Genomic DNA, 19,396 nt, shown 5'->3' on the forward strand with positions numbered 1-19,396 from the left:
CGCCGAGGGCGAGCGGCGGCCAAGGATCGCCACCTGCACCCAACGCCACCACTGTGCTAACCAGCGGCCCCGCTTGGGCCTGCCCAGGCAGCGGCGGAGCCGGGGGGGAGCCGCGGCTTGCCGAGACGCGCCTCCGCCTCCGCCTCCGTCTGCCTGCGGCCGGGCCGCAGGTTGGCGCCTCCGCAGGAACCCCGAGCACCGGCGTCGGCGCGGGGTCCGCCATTACGGGCCCCGGCAGACGCGAGAGGGAGTACTGCGCACGCGCGGCCCGCCTGTGCGGAAAAGGTGCGCAAACGGCGGGCGGTGCGGGCGCAGTGCGCATGCGCAGCCGTTACCGGCGGTAACGGAAGGGCGCCGAGCCCCGGCGGCGGTGATGGCGCGGCGCGTCGTGAAGGGGCTGCTGCTCCTGGAGGCGGCGGGGCTGCTCGGCGCCCTCCTGCTCTACCGCGCCATGGACCGCAGCCAAGGTGCGGGGCGGCCGGGGGTCACACCCCGCCGGGGGAAGGGATGGCTGCCCGTGCCGCCGGGTACGCGTACGCTGCGTGCGTGGGTTTCTTAAGAAAACCTGCCGCGTCGGGGTCAGTAGCTTGGCTTGTATTAGCGTGGGTGCGCAGTAGTCGCTTGTTAGGCGGATCCTCAAGGACAGACTGCTATTTTAGTTTTGTAAAACCAAAAAACTGGGGAAACTGTTGAAAGGCAGCACCTGACCACCAGAAACAAAGCTCAATCTTGTGCGTTTGAATAGTAATGGCACCGGCTCAAGTAGGGACCTAAAAAGGAGAGGCTGTCTGCAGATCCAGTTTCAAGCATCTGGCGTTCAGCCCTTGAAGCAATCCCCTGGCTCGTGTCTAGGTGTCTCTGGCTCTGCGATTCGACATTTCCCGGGCAGACAACAGACCTGGCTGGCACGAGGCAGCCAGCATCACCTTCCAGATGATTTAGCATTAGTCCCTCTATTCTCTCAGACTTAACGACTCAGTGCCTAGGTATCACAAAAATAAGCCAAGCACCAGCTTAGTTGCTGCAAGATTTGCTCTGCACAGCCGTGGCCTTATTTTGCATTCAGGACTCTGCAGGGTGCAGTGCCAGTTTGATGGAAAAGGTGGTCAGCCCTGCTACCCCCAGAGTCAGCGTGAGCCAAAAGGCAGCTGCTGCTGTGGCTGGGAGGGTGCGAGCCCACCCACTTCAGCAGTAGTGTGGTCTTACACCAAATTCAAGCTGAACTTCACCTACACTACGTCGGTTTGCATTTGTTATCCCAGATTCAGATGCTGGCAGGCCGTTATACTTAAGCTATCTTTCTTTGCATTTTTATTAAAAAAATATATAACCAAAATGTGGAGAATAGATGTATCAGCCTGTCTTGGTAACTTGGTGCTGGGCATTCACGGTTTCTCATTTCTCCCTTTTCAGTTCTAGGTCCTTGTTCTTACATGCCTTTGCAGATTTTCTTAAGCTGTAGTTCTGTAGTTCCGTAAGGTGCAGCAAGCACATCCAACAGCTCAGTGCACTCAGAATCAGGCTTTTACCGCTTTCTTTGTGCTAGTACTAGCTTTGATAATATCCTCCTATTAAAAGATCCTCCTCATTAAAATCACATAAAGCTATCATTACATGATTTTTCTACTGGGTTGCCAGAGTGGCCCACAGAAGGATTCAGTGAACACCTAAAGCTGCGTAAGGAAACATGGACGTTTTCTTTGCACATGCATCTACGAGAGGCATTCAGCTTCCCTGTGAATCTGTAGCTTGCATTTGGTTATCACAATTGTGAGGAAGCTCAGAAAACACTGTGATGATAGGGCTGCACATATGAGTAACCTGAATACAGTCTGTGATACAATTTTAAAAAAAAAAAAAAAAAAGTAAATTCAGATCACATTATTTAATGGTGGCTGTAACTAAGGAGCTCAGACAAACTTAGGTAAAACTAATCTAGTTATAAAAATAGTGCATTTAATTATTTGTCTTAAAATATGTTGCGTAAAGTAACTGTGATTTGTCTTTCTTTTCAGACTTCAGATATACAATGCAGAAGAGGTTTCCATCAATTCTGGAAGGTAGATTTGTAGTTGTTGGCTTCAGAAGGACAGCTGAAGCTTCTGTTGTATTTTACGTATAAAACTGATTTTATTATTGCTTAAAACTTACCCCAGGAGACAGTGCAGAAGCGTTTACTGTTAAGCATAGGTGTGGTTGGAATATCAGACTGTTTGATGGAGTCCTCAGAACTGGAGGACTATACATCCAACAAAAATAGCCACAAAGTGTATCGCCTTCAGACATGCCTAACTTACAGCTGACATGGATTTTCCTATTTTTTCAGTGTATTACAAATCCAATGAGTGGTCTGGAATTCATGGCATAAGGGAGAATGACCAAATGATGTGGTTAAGCAGCAAGAACTAAAGTAAGAAAGATGCGTATTAATTTAAAAAATATTTTAGAATAATTATTATAAAAATGTCCACATTAAAATGTCCGGTTCATCTTCTTGATTTCTTGCCTTTGTACTTATTTTTCAGCCCTCTGTGCCTGAACTGTTTCTTCTTTTTGATGATGCTTTTCACATCCCTGTTGTGAAGCCACTTGTCACGCTCTATTTCCCACTGGATCTGTTTGACATCTGTAAGAGGAAAAGAAATGTGAAAAATAAGGAACCGATGGATACCTCTGACCGTGATGTGGAATACAGATGAATCATGTAAAAGTTAAAACTTGGCTACTGTATTTATAAATATTAATAAAGTCCAAGCTGCCAATTTTTTTTGACACCAGAGAAAGTTTTGGGTTTTTCATTTCACAAGACGTACCCTACCATCTCAGAATCTCAGAGTTTAAGACTGCTCTTGCCCTTGCTTTGTATTTTACTAATACTAGACATGCTTCTGTTAGGAGTACACAGCGTTTGAGTACTGTTACTAACAATTTTTCAAGTGACACCAGCAAGACCTGTAAAAGCTGTACAAAGGACTGGACTGATTATTCTATCAGTACACACACATTTAATTCATTAGATTAGTTTCCTGGGAAACTACTTTTGCTTCACCGATACTGCAAGGAAATACTCTGGTAGGTAGATAAAGACAGCCATGCCTTACGCCTTCCCTTCATAAGAATCCAGGACACTCTTGATCAGAGCAAAATTCACACAAGTGCTCGACAGTACTGCCCATCCTTATTTACAGTGTGAAAGGGCCTTATGATAGCCTCTTCCTCTTTTCTGAAGCCTTATTCACTCCAGTAGTCACAGTTAATACTAGCACTGGGCATCTCTTGTAACTGAAGAAAGTAAGTCATGTCTTACTGACATTGAGCTACTGTCCCTACTGTGTGATTTCTGACTGTGTGTGTAATTTCAGTTCTAAAAAAGACTGAAAAGACTTTTTTTCTTTAAGTTACATCTTTTTAAGTACAGAATCTGAAGAGAAAGAAGCAAAACAACATTACAAGTATCTTGCTATTCATAGCATGTACTTACTTGCATTGTCTCTATTGGCCATGGCATTCATTCCAATATTGTCAAACTTAGACCCAGCATTTTCATCCAGCAGATAGCCAAACTTTAAAGAGAGAAATTTTAGTATTTTATTACAAAAGAACAGGTAAAATGCTTGATCACTTTTTGCTAAGCATGATAAACTCACCTCTTCTGCAGATGCCAGTATACTGGCATCTTTGAGTTTTCTCTTCTTCCCTCGGTTGGATCCTTCAAACAAAAAGTATTATTCTCACGAGACAGAATTTCAAGTTTGCAAAGACACTAAAACAAAGTGTTACCATGGTCTCATTAAATAAATTAAAAAAAATAAAAATTAAAAACATCTAAAATAGCTGTGCTAGAAACCTTTATTCTCCACCTCCCCGAAAAAAAAAAAGGAAAAAAAGTTTCCAACCAAGAACGAAATAGCACAAATTGGTGCATCAGGTGTTAGTAATAGATGCACAAACTGCCAGTACAACTTCATCCTTCCTTCCAAGTTCCTCCTTCGATTCCCAGTCCTTCAACAGCAGATTGTCACTCTGAATTAGGCCACACTGGTTGGAGGACGACCTCCTTTTCGTTTATGGTTTATTCAAATCTGCACCCAGATCCAAAAGCGTAGACAATCTACTGTACTAAAACCTTCTGATTCCAAAATTTTTCAGACTCTATTTGTATTAAGCCTTCTCAAATGGAAATCATGGCAGTTTCCTTACCTTCAAGTGATCCCGCAAAACTCATATCTTTCTTTCTCTTGCCCTTTTTACTGACAGACTTCAATTGGTTGTCATTGTTCGGGTCTGACAGGAAAAAAAAAAGATACATCAATCCCTCATTTTCACACCATGTACATGTATTTAAAGCACAGCAGAGACTAAAATTTTTTTTTAGGCATATTTGTCATAAGGTCTGAGTCTTTACTTTAAAAAAGTGTAAAACACAGAGCACACAACCAAATCTGAGATTTCTTCAACCCAGACAATTAAAAATTGGTCAGTGGTGTGCCACTCTATCCTTTTTTTCCACAGCACCAAAAAAGAATGAAATATGACACTATGATACATAAAATATGAAGGCTAAAAGCAGGTGTTACATAAACCTTGAATGTCTGCTTGGTACATTTGGTGAAATAATAATCTCATGAAAGATTAATGTGTTAACAACAGCTATATGAATAGTTTACCTCCTCTACCCTCAATCATCTTCCTGTGACCTTAAGCTATTAGTTGAAATATTCTGTTATCTGTGCTTTTCCAGCCACATAAAGTGTATACTGTGTAAATTGTGCTTTTCAGTTGAAAAGATAATAAAACCATGCAGGTGCAACAATCAGTTATTATTACAGTGGTATTAAAAACGTGGTTACATAGCTGTATTAGAAGAGTAAGCTGTTACTTAATGAGACAGCAACTTAAATAAAAGTTTCCTCATGTAAAAAAATCAACATTAACTAGGACTAAAGAAGTAAAAAAATTACCAAGTACCAGATTTTTCTTTTATTTTTCTCTTTGAGATCTTTTAATATTTTTGCCTACTGTAGCCAGTTATTTATGTATAAAGCTACTTTTGTTACCACCAATGTTTTTGGAATGAAAGAAACATGTCTTGTTTGCAAGTTTTTATAACCAGATGCCTAATTCCCACTCTCACCTCAGAGACTGTGCCAGGAAATGTTTCTTAAGACTTCATTGTCCAGAGAAGGACTTGTTGTCACTTCTCTACTTAAAAGCCAAACTTCCCACATAGGTAACTAAATCTGAATTTATATATGTAATTACATATTAAATAACCTATTTTTAAAGCTTTTTCTTGTCATTTTTTGATAATAAATGGTACTTTACCTAGGCTGTTTTCATCATCAGACACATCCATAAATACACCTCCCTTTTCATCCATATCCTCTCCAAAGTCTTCCTCCATACTTCCTAAGGAGACTTCCTCATCATCCAGATCACTGAATTCATCTTCATCATCAGAATCCTCCCAGTCAGCACTGGATTCCTCGCTTCTTTGGCCTTTCTTACCATCTTTGGTTTTCTTTTTTATATTACTAAAAAAAAATATGTAAAAGCTTAGCACTTCATGTGGCAAAATACTGTTTGCATTCAGATAACATCTGTCTACCAGCAAACACTATATTAGAAAAGTTCGACATCATTGCAAACTACTGTAAATGTAGGTTGAGACCAAAGAAACATGTATTATACACTCAGGTATGTTTTCAACATCAGCATATGGAACTGTATTATAATAATAAAGTCAACCATTTCAAGAAGTTCTGGAGAAAATCCTATTCTGAAATTAACAAGACATCTTCTGCTTCCGTATTTTATCTCCTACATGCCTTTGCTCCTTTTCAGAAAGTCTTTTCTGTAAAACACACAAACTGCTGGTATCCCTAGCAACTCTACTAAATGAAGAAATAAGACTTTTTTTTTTTTTCCTTAAGAAAGGAAACGTGGTTCTTCATGTACTAGATGGTTACTTGTTTTTTCTCTCCTCCGCTATTTTTTACTTACATCAGATGATCACAAAAACGTTCAGGTTTCACTAGAAGTTTAAGCTTTATTTCTCCTTTCACCTCTAGAAAAAAGTTTCTGTGCTGATTCGAAAGCTGTATTGCAGATACTTTCAGTAAAAAACAGGCTATTTAATCACTCACAGTTAGACTCGATCTTAAGTCTTTTCCAACATAAATGATTCTATGATTAATGAAACTGCTGACTTCCTGAGAACTGAGCTCGGCAATTCTGGATTCCACAAAGCTTATTTACTGCGTTAGGTCCAGTTACAGCCAGTCCTTAAAGCAGCAGTACCATCATGCCGCATTCTGCTTACTTTGTGCTTGGTAATTCTCAAACAGAAACCTCAGACAATGAAAAACAAGTAAGATTTTACCTTGCTTACTGGGTCACTGCACTGTATAAATAAAATACTACAGGTCTCCCGTGTCAAGCCAGCAGACTATAAGCACCAAAGGATCACGATGCTCCATTATGGGACATCCAGAAAAGCAGCATTACCCAGCATTCAACTACTATTGCCTTTTTGCAAGGTCATATTTTGAGTCTTTTTCTTTGAGAAAGTTCTATACAATTTTGCAGTGTAAAACTCTACATAGGTATTAAAACAAGAGATGAAGAACCAATTTAAAGTCTTACCCAGCAAAATCAAGGTCATCCTCACCAACATCAATGGCATTATCAACAGCTTCAAATGTATCTAGGGGGAAAAAAAAAAATGTTTATTACTACAAAACAAAGTCAAACAAAGAAATATGAAGTCATTGCAAAATATATTATTTTTAGGTATCATTCTCCTGAACAGTTTATATGATCTGCATCAGTAACAAAGGGCCCTGATACCAAAGGGTTTATACTCCTATAGACAAATACTCCACAAAACAGTTACCTAAAGCTAACTGGACTTTTTCTGAAAAAATATTTTTCTTTGAAAAATAATGAAAGTTTTCTTTTATTCAGGATGTAATTTCTGGCCAGAACTACATGATGTGGGAAGCAGACAGACATAAATGGACACACAATGCCCAGTGATTCAAATTTAGTGGGCAGGTGGGATATCACAAGTCTCAAACAATTGCTCCAAGTCAGATAGAACAAAGACTCAATTAAGATACCTCAAGCAAGTGTCCTGCCAGCTAATCTGTATGTTAATTTGCAGATTAGAAGTATTCATTATAATTTTTGACAGAAGAGGAAGCAGACTAGAGGATGAAAGCTCCTGTCATTGGATTCACTTAGGAACAAACTGCTATATGAAATAGCTGGTAAAAATAAAATCTGAAAAATTACAACTGTTCTGTTTCAAAGAGTAAACGCTAACATTAGAGGGTCCTAAATTTAAGCTTCTGAATTTATGAAGCAAATTCTCAGAAACAGTCAACCTATTACAGATACTAACAATAAAACAACAAACACAATTAGTAATGGATTCTTGTCCTAAGTAAGACCATACTAATTGAATCACTAAGGAAGAATCCTGCTAAGGGAGTTCAGAATTCTCCAAAAATATTGTACAGAACAGTTATGGAGAGCTAAGGATTTTTTTTTTTTCTTCAAATACACATATTACTGTATAAGTAAAATATGAAATAATAAAATAATCTATATTTTATGGTACACTAACAAATTTAGATTCTGGAACAAATCATAGACTAATTCCAAAGCAAACAAAGTACATGCCACAGGAATTGCTAAGACTACTGCAAGGGTTTGCCAAGGACCTGACTGAACAAATAACCTCATGGAAGATGTTAGGAACGATGAGAGAAACTGTAAGGAAGATTGAAAAAGGCCAAGCAGTAAAGAAAGCATAGAAGGAAATGTTACATGCTGTTAGAAAAAGTTATTTAACTCTCCGACTACATTAGGAAAAGAATAAAAAAGCATGAACTGCCACTCACGAGCTTATGTGCAAAATCAGACAACTCCCAACCATTCCAACAAGCTGAACGCTACTGGAGCAGCAAGACCAAGACCCCTTTTACAAGATGGCCATCCAGTTGGCTTATGTGATGGATAGCATGAAGTGCTGGCTGTAGTAGCATAGAATGGGAACTGGAAAGCCAGTTTTCTTCCACTTCCATATTCCTGTATCTGGCTCTTTTATACAATATAAACTATAAAATGCATAAATTAATGATTTGCAGAAGCAGGAAATATTAGGATAGTTACTGCAAGGAAAAACACAACCTTACCCAATGCTCTTTCAAATTCATCATCATCTACATCTTCCACACTTTCTTCATCATCCTGACGCTTTTGCTTCTCTCTCCTCTTATCGAACTTTGAATAAAATCTGAAATAATATATTGCTCTCAAACACAAAATTACAAGTGATGATCTTTACAGTAAGTTTTTTAAAAAAACAACCTGCAGATTGTTTCATGTGTATTTTGCCGGTTGAAAATTGTACGTAATGGTTTCAAACACATCCCAAGTCAGAGATTTGTATTTCCTTTGTTTTTCAAAGAGTAATCCACCACTCTTAAGATTTAAAACAGAAATTTCTCAGTCAAAGGTGCCAGAAATTATTTTGAACATAGTGAAATTATAAAAGGGCACAAGAAAGATGTGAAAATCTGCCTTATACTGATAAGGAAGAAAGGATCAAGTTCAATTTGAATCTGAGGGAAAAAAAAAAAAAAAAAAAAGATTTCACTCGTTCAGTTCTGTTAAGTTTTCCCCTGTAGCCCTCTTCTTTTCTGTGCTTAGTTTTACCTTCTGTCAGCCATTTTAAACCACCTTCTCTCCCTCATTTCATATTAAAGAACCACCAAACACAGAAGGCAAATTTGATCATATACAAGAGCAAAACAGTACAGCACTTCATATGGCAGACTTTAAATGTGTAATCTCAGTTTCAGTCATCTTCAATGTAACAACACTGTTAACTTTTCAGACAGGGGCATGGTTTTAAGCTGCTTTAATCTCAAAATTAATACTACCATTTTATTTATTAATTAATCAATATTACAATATCAATTAATTAAAATTAATAAGTTCCATTAACCTGATACTTCAAAAAATTTTAAAAGCCCCTACAGCAATGCATATATTAAACAAAAACAACCAAAGTGAATTAAACAAAATAAATGAACACTGATCTCCTAAGGAGACACTCCCAGGTAACCAATATTTTGATTTGACAATAACAAATCTTTGCCAAATGTGTGCTACTACAATTTTGGTATTACAGCTGCATTTTTATATCATAATCTGAAAGGAAAGCCAACTAAAGGGAAAGAATTATGAATAGTAAAATAAGAAATACAGAGAAACCTAGCTCCCCTGACTTTTTTTCCACTGTTCCATTCTAATAAGCTTTGATGCTAATAACATAAGCAAGGTATATTCCATTTTTTTTCTAAATATATTTCTAATGCATAAGAATTACAACCCACAAGACATTAATCATTACCCATTGTTCAAGGCCTCTTTATTATAATGTCAACTTACTTGATTGTAGACTACAAGCACTGATTGCCTTTGTTCATAAGTGATATTCTTTCTTAAGCACTTTAGACAAATGTTGAAATTCTGTTCTAAGGAAAGTACTATGATCACAAGTCACTCAAATTAATCAAATTTTGCAAACACTTGGAATACCAGCGAATACTTATGAAATGTACTGGGTTTTGATGACATTGCATTAAAAAATAACACTTTAAAATGAATGTTCACAAGTATTTCATTACCTGTGAAAAAACACTTCATCCACTGGGATTTTGCTTTCATCTTTGGCACGGAATTCCTTACTGTTGACTGCAAAAAGAACTCATTTTACCTCAAGTTGAAATGATTGTTATTCTTTTAAAAGGTTAGACAGCACGCACAGACAGAAGTACACAGATACCCAGTGTCACCCATTAAATAAAGTGGAGCTCATCTCAAAACTTCTTCAAACCAACAGTTCTCAGTGTATATACTGATACTTAGATGTGAGCAGGCCCCATGGAAAAACTCAAGAGGCATTGCCCTGGTCAGCTTCTAATCTATATACCAGCAAGGGAGGTTTTGCAATCACCTACAGCAGGAATGTGTATTTAAAAAAAAAAAAAAGGTCGGAAATAAGATAAGCTTGCTGTCATGCACTAAAATACTGAAACTGCTTCTGCCCAGCACTCTGGGCAGTAGGACAAACACTCAGCAGCAGCTGCAAGGCACGAACATACACCAGCTGAGCATGTTGAAAAAGGGATCGAGCCTCACCCTGCCTCCATTTCTAAGGAAATGAGGCAAAATATCACACTCTGCAACAGCAGATTGACTAGGGTATTGATCAGGTTCCCTGTGGAGAAGCTTTTTACCCTCATACATTCCCCTTCCTTCTCTTCTCCACCTCAGTGGGCACAACTATAGTATTTTCTAAGTGACAAGGGTACCAGTTTCTGAAACCAGATCAGCATACTCACAGAAGGACTCTTCAGAGGAACAGTAGAAGGTACCAGAGGATTTGCAAGCTCAGTTCTCTAAGCCTCAGCAGAGCCCAGCTACATGCAACAAGTGTGGATTTTTGTATCTGTATCAATATATCCGTATTTTTTATATTGAATGCTTCATTTGTAGAACACTTAACTTCCTCAATTCCAGTTCTAAATGTTCAGTCTGCTCCTTCAACTCAGAATAAACTAAAGAATGCAACAAACTGTACCTTCAAATGCATTCTAGGTAAAAATTCCTACTTTAAGCTTTGATAGCCATAAAACCACCATCAGTAAAGGCACATCAGCTAATCTGTATAAGTAAAACCTCTGTGCAACACAGCAGACCCAAAGTTAGAGGAAAGCACATCCCTGAGAATGTTACAGGGATTCTACCACAGAATATGGTACCTCTTCTGTCCTCAAGCAGCATGCTTTACTGATGGTTTACCCTGGTTCTTACACCAAATCCTGCCCTTAATCATTGGAAACAGTGGGACTAGACAAAAGGCAGCCTCTTTCTGGAGGCAGGAAGACTCTTAGCAAAATAACAGTGCCAAAGATACCTTACACTAATCCTAACAATAGCTGCAGCTGTGGCATTGTATGGAGTAATCCATATCATTTAATGAAAGAGCTTAATGTGATTTAAGTCATTATATAAATCCATTTTCTGAAGATTTTAAGTCATTTTTCAATCATAATAACCGTAATAGAAGTAGTTACATGATAACTTGGAAAAAAATAAAAACACTAACTACACAATATTAATATATTAACTACTGCTAGATCAGCATCTGTTTTAAAGATTTTTATACAATTTTAGATATTTTTAAGAACTTAAAAATCATTATTCATAAAACTAGGATGCCAGACAAGAATGGCATGTTTGTGAGCAGAAAATTTAGTTAGTATTTTATAAATTCAAGTCCCTCTGAGGTTAGTACCCTAACAGATTGCTTTTCTAACTAGAAATATCATTAGCTGGAATAAATTCTAGGGCTTTTTTTAGCCTTTTTTCCCCCCTAAGGAGTCACATTGCCAGCTACAAGAAAAATTTGTAACAACTTTCTAAACTTTTTATACAAGATTGCAAATCTACTTTTTTCCCCAGGGGTTTTATTTCCTTATAGGGGGATGCAGGGAAAAGATAACTTAGCATAAGAGAAGGTATAGGAAGCATATGCAGGTCATAGCAAAAACAGCATAGAAAACAAGGCATGCAGCTTTCAGTAGCTCTGCCCTTTGGCGTTAATACATTTCTTAATGGGATGGCTAAACAAAAGGTCTGATCTTCATCATGCATTGCCTAAGAAAAAGGAATTACTACAATAGAAAGTAATTGACAATTAGAGGGTAAAAACACAGAGAAAAGAAAGGTCTTAAAAAAAATTTGGTCTGTAAAGCCAAGTGCTACAGTAGAAGATAAAGCATTTTCCTATTCAAGAAGAACAGTTGAGGTAACTGACTTTATGTCATTTGTTCTTAAAATGATTCAATGGATCCAAAGTTTCAGCTGTGGAGATTCCATGCACCCTTACAAGAAGATTAGACCTGATCCTGAGCATCAGGCACCACCACTGCACTCCTGATGGATAGGACTTTCTTTTATTGCTAACAGAAATAGCATAAACAGCGCAGATGACATGTCTACAACAACCAGCCAAGAATTCTTTAGCCATCATAATCTTAACCGAAAAGGGGCTGGCTTACCTGCAAGATTCTGCGTATCTTTCATAAACTGCTTCTTCTTCGGCTGCATTACCACACTGCTGGTGTTTTCTGTAGCAGAACATAAATCAGAAACAAATCACCTTATTACTATTGATGCAGAACTGTGAAGAGTGGCTGATACACCAGAGGGTTTTGCTGCCATCCATAAGGACCTTGAGGCTGGAGAAACGGGCCGACAGGAACCTCATGCAGCTCAACAAGGGGAAGTGCGAAGTCCTGCACCTGGGTAGGAACAACCCCATGTACCAGTATATGCTGGGGGCTGCCCAGCCAGAAAGCAGCTTCGCAGAAAAGGCCCGGGGTGTCCTGGGGAACATCAAGTTGACCCTGAGCCAGCAATGTGCCCTTGCGGCAAAGGCAGCTGACGGTATCCTGGGCTGCATCAGGAGGAGCGTTGCCAGCAGGTGGAGGGAGGTGATCCTTCCTCTGTTCAGCACTGGTGAGGCTACACCTGAAGTGCTGTGTCCAGGTCTGGGCTCCCCAGTCTCATAAGAGAAACATGGAGCTACTGGAGAGAGTGCAGCAAAGGGCCACAAAGATGGTTAGAGGGGATTGGAGCACCTCTTCTATGAAGAAGGGCTGGGAGAGCCAAGACTGCTCAGCCTGGAGAAGAGAAGGCTCAGGGTGGATCTCATCAACGCATATAAATATACCTGAAGGGCAGGGGTAAAGCAGCACTTTCCAGTGGTGCCCATGAGAGGGCAAGAGGTGATGGGTGCAAACTGAAACACAGGAGGCTCCATCTGAACACCAGGAAACACTTTTTCACTGTGAGGGTGACTGCACTGGCACAGGTTGCTCAGAAAGGCAGTGGAGTCTCCATTCTTGGAGACATTCAAAAGCCATCTGAACAGCCTGGGCAGCCTGCTCTACATGGCCCTACTTGAGCAGATGACCTCCAGAGGTCCCTTCCAACCTCAATCATTCTGTAGTCTTTACATTCTCCTATCACTTTGCTTATTCTGGCTAGGTTAGCAATTTCTGCACTGTGGATGTGAGAGGCAGCAGTATGTGATTGTTAGCTGGTTCTAAGTTGCAGACATCTCTTATGCAGCCCTGAAGACTGACCCCATTCCTCTGTTACAGCACATGCACCTCGAATACTTGACAAACACAAAGGGTTACTTGGCAATCCAAGAGAAAAAGAGTTCGGTCACCATCAATAACCAAGATCATATGCTAATCCATACAGAGAAGTTCGTACCTTTGCCTTTATGGAGTTTGGGATTTCTGTACACAAAGCGGTCCAAGAACCTCATTAATGTGAAATCCTGCAAAGGGTCACCGGAGTACTGAATGTGATTTCCCTGCAAGAAAAGCCAAAAGTCATTAAGGTCTTCATTTTAGAAAGACAGCAACTAAACACAGAGGACTCAAACTGTCCAAGAACAACATTAAACCACACTTTAAAAAGATAAAGACTTGGGGATACTTCATCACATAAGCCTGACCAGTTTAATACACTCGCATACAGATTGTTATTTTTGGAACTGCAGTATTTTCTTAACTAAAAACCACGTCCTTCACTTTGTTTCAGTGATGAACTGCCTTGCAATGTACTGTGCTAATAGCAGCTAATACTCAGCATTATTTGGATACCATATACTCAAATGAAAATAAATATTTTAAACACATATTTGTGTAGGTTTAAGTATTTTTGGCACAATACCGCAACAGTATTAAAAAAAAATTTGTTTCAACAGCAGGGTTCCCCAAATAAAAAACCCACTTTAAATAAAAAGATAGACCAAAACTCTAAAAAAGCATTAAGAATCATGTAATACACACATTCCTACCAAGTTAAGTTACTTCTGTGAGCAGTCCCCTTTAGACAAAACACTATAATTCCAAGAAAAACTTTGCCTTTGAGTGTATGTTACAGTGCTGCAGAGCTGCTAGTTACCTGCAGAGTGCAAGGAGGCTTTACAATGTATTTTTTCAAACGGTAAAAGACAGCTAACATAAAAATCAAGCTTCAAAGCTACAGACTAGTAAAAGCACTTACTTCTAGAATTGTTTTTGCGAATAGCGCCACGGACGGATGAAAATGTTCAGAAAGCTGAAAAATATGAATCATGTCTTTAACCACTATGTCATAAGACTACTCTGTAACTCACCAAATAACACACAGATGCATGTAGTAGTGCAAGGCTGATGTGCTCTGCCCTTGAACAACTGAAGAACTTCAAGTTCTAATCTTTTGTTTGTGTTAACTAAATACATTTTCACTTAAAATTTTATTTAATTCAACACTAAAAAGCTTTAGTGATACAAAGCTAAGATGCAAAAGTCAAAAAAGATTATTATTGTCCAAATCATCACTTAAAAACTCCTATTCCCTACTCTGGAATATCAGCATTGTATGCAACATATACAAGCTTAAAGCTGAACAATGTGTAATTTAACCTTTCTGTTATGTTACTCAGGTAGCTACTCCAAGAATAACCAAGTTAATTGTCTTCTCTCAATGCAAGGGCCACACTAAGAAACACAGTAATCAGCAACATAAGAATGCCTTACCTTCTTCAGTTCCCAAAGGCTTGTACTTTCAGCACCACAGTATAAAGGACTTCGGTGCATAGGATCATACAAAGCTCCACTCTTCCTGCCTGAGGGGCAGAGGAGATGAAGACAGCTTAAATTTTATCAGGCAACATTATGAGAGTATTATTTTCATTTCACCATGACAGTAACGCTGTCCACCATTCTTAGCTGGACAGGCCACAGATTCATTCAGTAGCATGTAAGTAGCATTCAGCTGTCCTTCCCCAGTGTATGATCAGGTGCACAGCTGAGTTCCTACGTGCTTCCAAGGAAGCTCCTGAAAACCCCTGCTCTGTTCCAAAAGGTCCTCAGGAAAGAGTAAAACTAGAAGCAGGTTCAGAGTTAGATGAATTGTTCTAGCAAGCTTCACAAGCGAATGAGCAGTTACACATCTTAACCTTGGCTACATTGCTCTGAAGGTATTTGAACATGCAAGCAAAAAATCCCAAGCCTGTTTATTGCTTAGGCATAAACTGCATAAAATGAAATATGCTAGCAGATTCATACAGTCTCTTCATCACTGCTGAGTTAACAGATTAAAAAAAAATTATTCTGACCGATTGCTGTGAATCAAACTTCAATTCGAAAAACTAAAATAATGTTTCAATCACTTAATTTTACAACAAGTCTTGATCAACACATCACGGTTACGGTATGTTAGAAGTTAAATGAACTGTATTTTCTTACTAATTTACCTCCCATATTCAGATGATGCACCCATGAGGCTGTTGAATTTGCATCATTTGTTTTAACAGAATTTTCTCTTGTGCTCCTCTCTTCACTTTCTACTTCTTTGTCTGCATCCATGAAATTTTCCTCATCTTCTTCAGCCTCTTCTTGATCCTTAAAACACTCTTCATCATCCGACTCCTAAACAACAAAAAATGTTAGCAAACAGCTTTTCCTTTCCAGTTTTATTCTGATTAGAAAAATGCACATATAGTTCTTAAGAAGCCACTTACAAAAATGTAAGCAAGTGATAGCCAATGTTTAAGCAATACAGTTTTTTGATCTTGATATAGGACTTAAAATTGAACTTTACAGCTTACATCACACAAGCGTAATGGTCCCTCCCTGCCTGAAGAAAGAAAAAAAAAAAAAATCCAGTCCTGCCTAGCTATACTTCAGAGACTGCAGACAGAAGAAAGAAACAGGCCACATTTTGACAAAGCTTTTGGGTGAAGAATGTTCACCTGCTTACCTATACAGCATTTAGAAAAATAATCCTCTCTCCATGAATGAAGTCCATAAGACCCACTAGAATGCTTAAAACACCTTCATTTATGCAGATTTTTAATGTAGTTATAATTGTTCAAGTGCTTTCTCCCATAATGTATCAGCAAACTCTCAGGTTACTAATAAACAGTTTAGGGAAAGGTGCTTATGAAAACAGCTCTTATCAAAAAAACAATGAGATAAAGAAATCATCTTATACCACATGATCCTGTAACTGGACCCTTAACTCTGGTTTTACTTTCAGAAGCTCAGACAGAAGGTACAGGGTTCCACAAATGAAGGGTGGCATTTGTCCACAAGTGACTTGAAGTAACCTCTTCACGAAGGCCTTCACACGCCGTAACACTACATCTGCCTTCAGAGATTTATAGATAAGATTAAGAAACATGGATGGCTTTGAGCAGGTTGCTAAAGCAGGATCTAGAAGCTTCCTGTAGAACACACAGGAGAAAATATTGCTGATTGTTATAATGCACGTAGGAGAATAATTGCTATTAAAAACAATCATCTACTTTTTTCAGAGTGCCATCTAAAAGACCAGTGACAGCTTGTTCCCCAATACTCAAAACCATTATGATCAACCCTGAGCTGTCAACAGCTGTGTAATATTTCTAGACATATATGAGACACTGAAGGTTAAAAAAACCACCTGTACCAGTAAACAAAAAAAAACTGTAAGAAAATATAAAGAAATTGAGTTCAACTGAAAACAGTTTCAAAATTTGAGATATTCAAAGAAACTAATCTGATTTATTCAGATGTTGAAAAAAATAGAAAGAAAATGGTTAGCATCTGCATGCTTCGAAATCAGACCAGACATATGTGTTGGCAAGTTCATTTTCTACTCCACTTTTTTCCAGACTGCCAGGCACAGTAAGGCCCCTAAATACATTGCACATCCTGGGGGAACTTGAGTCCCCTTTTTGAAAATCAGGAAATTCCCCTTGGTCAACTAAACAGAAGCCTGTTAAGGATCCTACAAAGAGTCTAAACCATCAGCTGGGACTAAAAAGAGAAACTTTTATAACATAAGGATTTCCAGCTATACAAATTAAATAATCTAAAGAATTTGTTAACAGAGTATCTCCCCGCACCCCATATGAAAAAAAGGAAACAAGATTTTAGGCTATTATATGACTAGGTAATGTAAAAGTACCTGTAAAAGTGATTTCAGAAGTAGTTATCTATTAGTTTCAAATAATATCTGGAATTAAAACATGCGACCAGAAAACAGCGCAAAGGATGAAATGCCTATGTTGTGTTCTCAGGACCTATCACTACCATTTGTTTTATCCCTGAGTTAAGTCAAAGAAATCCCATGCATTTTCTTCTAGCTCATAGAAAACATCAGAAATTTTTAGTCAATGAGATACAAAACTCGCAAGATCTTAAAAGCAAAATAAGTGTCTCTACAATTTTAAATTAATGGTGACTACCTCATAAAATGAAATTTATACAGAAAATGCAAACCTGTCTCTTACTTGTATAATGCTGCATAGTACCTATCCGATACAGTCTGCTGAGAGTCCATTACTTGAAACAGCAACATCAGGGCCTGGACACTGGTACCGAAGTTCACAAGATGCAGAACTTTAAACAGCGTGTCCATTTGTTCTTTCACTTTCTCATCACCAGTCTCAGCATAAGGGTAAGCCCTGTTTACCCCGCAAAGAAGAGCGCTGAGCATTTTGGATTCAATGTCTTTTTTCTTAATGCAGTTCCGAAAAAAGCAGAAGTACAAAGTTATCAGCTTGTTAGCTAATGCACTTTCTTCGTGACTGAGGACTATCTGATTTAGAAAGCAAATGGCGTAATATTGAGTTTTCACATTAATGTTTGACCGGTACAGAAGCCTCTCCACCTCACTGCACACTACTCCCTTCATATTTGGATGCTTATGAAGTAATGTCTCTAAAAGGTAGGAGGCTTTGGTGGCAATTTTGTTCTGAGGATCTCCCAGTTTATTTACAAGCTGAACAAGCAGAACTTTCTCCTGCTCAGGCTTGTTACAGAGAAGCTCGTGGGCAACTGCCAGTGCTCGGGATTTTGTTGCTGTCAGAGAATCATGACCCAGTGTTTCTAACGCTTGCACAAACTCTGCCACCTGCAGTTTCAGGTGATGCTCAAAGTACCACAGTACCAACCGTCTGTCTCTTGAATCCCTGTTGCCACTCGACATCTTCTCTATGTTGTTAAATGGTCGCTGCGAGAAAGACCATAATTTTCGATTGTTTGGTAAGAGATCTGAAATAAGAAGCTCCTTGAAAGTATCCAAAGCCATGAGGCTCTGATGCCTGCTGCCCTTTTTCTTTATGAGGTTTAGCAAGTTCTCAACAAACTGGAGACTGTGGACAGCGCTGTCCTGAATGAGAAGGGTCATCGCTGCCATCCTGTCAGCCAAGGTACCCGACGACACAACAGTTTTCATCCACGCCGAAGAGGCCCCCTTCTGATAATCTGTCTTGTTCTTGTACAGGTCTGTCTCATGTTGGTACAGCTTTTGGGCCAAGGCCTTATATTTGGTCAGAAGCGTCTGCTTTTGTGTCTCCGAAGAGAATTCGTTGGTGTATTCTAGATCATACCATTTACCCCCTGGTTTGATCAGTATCACTTGCCTAGCGTGGAATTCAAAATCTTCTTCCAGTCCCTCTCTCTTTGCCGAAAGGTGCTGGTCCTGGTCACCGCCAGCGTGCTGCTTCTTGCTGTCTTTCACACCGCTTGCCTTTTCCCTGCCCTTTTTTTCTTTTTTCCCTTCTAACGAAGGAGGGTTAGTTTCCTTCTTGCTTTTCTCTTTCTTTGGGGGCTTCTCCTTCTCCTCGCTGCTGCTGCCGCCGTCGTCCTCCTCCCCCTCCACCACCAGGCAACTTTCCGCGTACTTGCCGAGCCCCAGGGAGCTGACGAACGCCTCCAGCTCCCCTTCCTTCAGGTCGTCGATCGCGTCCTTCTTGCCGCCGTCCACCAGCTCCTCCGCCTCGTCCACGGCGCACAGCATCAGGTAGTCTTGCTGCGGGCGGCACCGCGCGGCCGTTACAGGCGGCCCCGGCGCGAGGCCGCGCGCTCCCGACGGCTCCCCCCCGCCTCGCGCCCCACAGGGGCCCGGCCCGGGGCGGGGGGGGCCGGCCGCCACGTGCTCCCGCTCCGCCCCACCCCCCTTTACCTTGGTGCCGCCGAGGCGCAGCACCTCGTCCAGCGTGAACCCTTCGGCATCTCCATCTTCTCCTTCTTCATCGGCCGCCGCCTCCTCCTCCTCCTCCTCCTCGCCGCTGTCGCCGCCCGCCTCCTTCGGGTCCCTCACGCCGAAGTCCCACAGCGCCGCCATCGCCGCCCGCCGGAGCCCCCTGCGCGCATGCGCGGCGCGCGCTTCCGGCCCCGCCGGACGGCGGGAGCGCAGGTCCTGCATGGGGGAGCGCGGGGCGCGGGCGGGCCTCGCCGGAGGGGCGGCGGGGAGCGTCTCG

General features: G+C 40.3%; 2 protein-coding genes and 1 long non-coding RNA gene across 3 annotated transcripts in view; 2 read left to right on the plus strand and 1 right to left on the minus strand.

The window, feature by feature from the left end:
• The first annotated feature begins 361 nt into the window (after positions 1 to 361).
• Positions 362 to 2,772, plus strand: LOC104840352. The gene is made up of 4 exons (XR_775258.1): positions 362 to 467; positions 2,016 to 2,060; positions 2,327 to 2,410; positions 2,526 to 2,772. It is a non-coding gene; the product is annotated as an uncharacterized LOC104840352 (long non-coding RNA).
• Positions 2,087 to 19,262, minus strand: CEBPZ (CCAAT/enhancer binding protein (C/EBP), zeta). Its single transcript, XM_010581241.1, has 16 exons — positions 19,099 to 19,262; positions 17,423 to 18,945; positions 16,141 to 16,372; positions 15,401 to 15,575; positions 14,682 to 14,770; positions 14,167 to 14,220; positions 13,366 to 13,468; positions 12,141 to 12,209; positions 9,702 to 9,768; positions 8,202 to 8,302; positions 6,646 to 6,706; positions 5,326 to 5,534; positions 4,201 to 4,284; positions 3,648 to 3,709; positions 3,482 to 3,563; positions 2,087 to 2,626 (listed from the first exon to the last, which is right to left on the minus strand). Exons 1-16 carry the CDS (start codon positions 19,258 to 19,260, stop codon positions 2,487 to 2,489), a joined length of 3,213 nt encoding a protein of 1,070 aa, XP_010579543.1. The 5' UTR covers positions 19,261 to 19,262; the 3' UTR covers positions 2,087 to 2,486.
• A 25-nt stretch (positions 19,263 to 19,287) lies between these two features.
• Positions 19,288 to 19,396, plus strand: part of NDUFAF7 (NADH dehydrogenase (ubiquinone) complex I, assembly factor 7) — a 6,455-nt gene continuing 6,346 nt past the window's right edge. Inside the window, exon 1 of the mRNA XM_010581267.1 lies at positions 19,288 to 19,332. Coding sequence (XP_010579569.1) covers positions 19,288 to 19,332 — 45 coding nt within the window. The remainder of the gene's footprint in view (positions 19,333 to 19,396) is intronic.

Source organism: Haliaeetus leucocephalus, unplaced genomic scaffold (assembly GCF_000737465.1).
Source record: "Haliaeetus leucocephalus isolate CR32 unplaced genomic scaffold, Haliaeetus_leucocephalus-4.0 Scaffold752, whole genome shotgun sequence".
In the NCBI taxonomy this organism is placed as follows: domain Eukaryota; kingdom Metazoa; phylum Chordata; class Aves; order Accipitriformes; family Accipitridae; genus Haliaeetus; species Haliaeetus leucocephalus.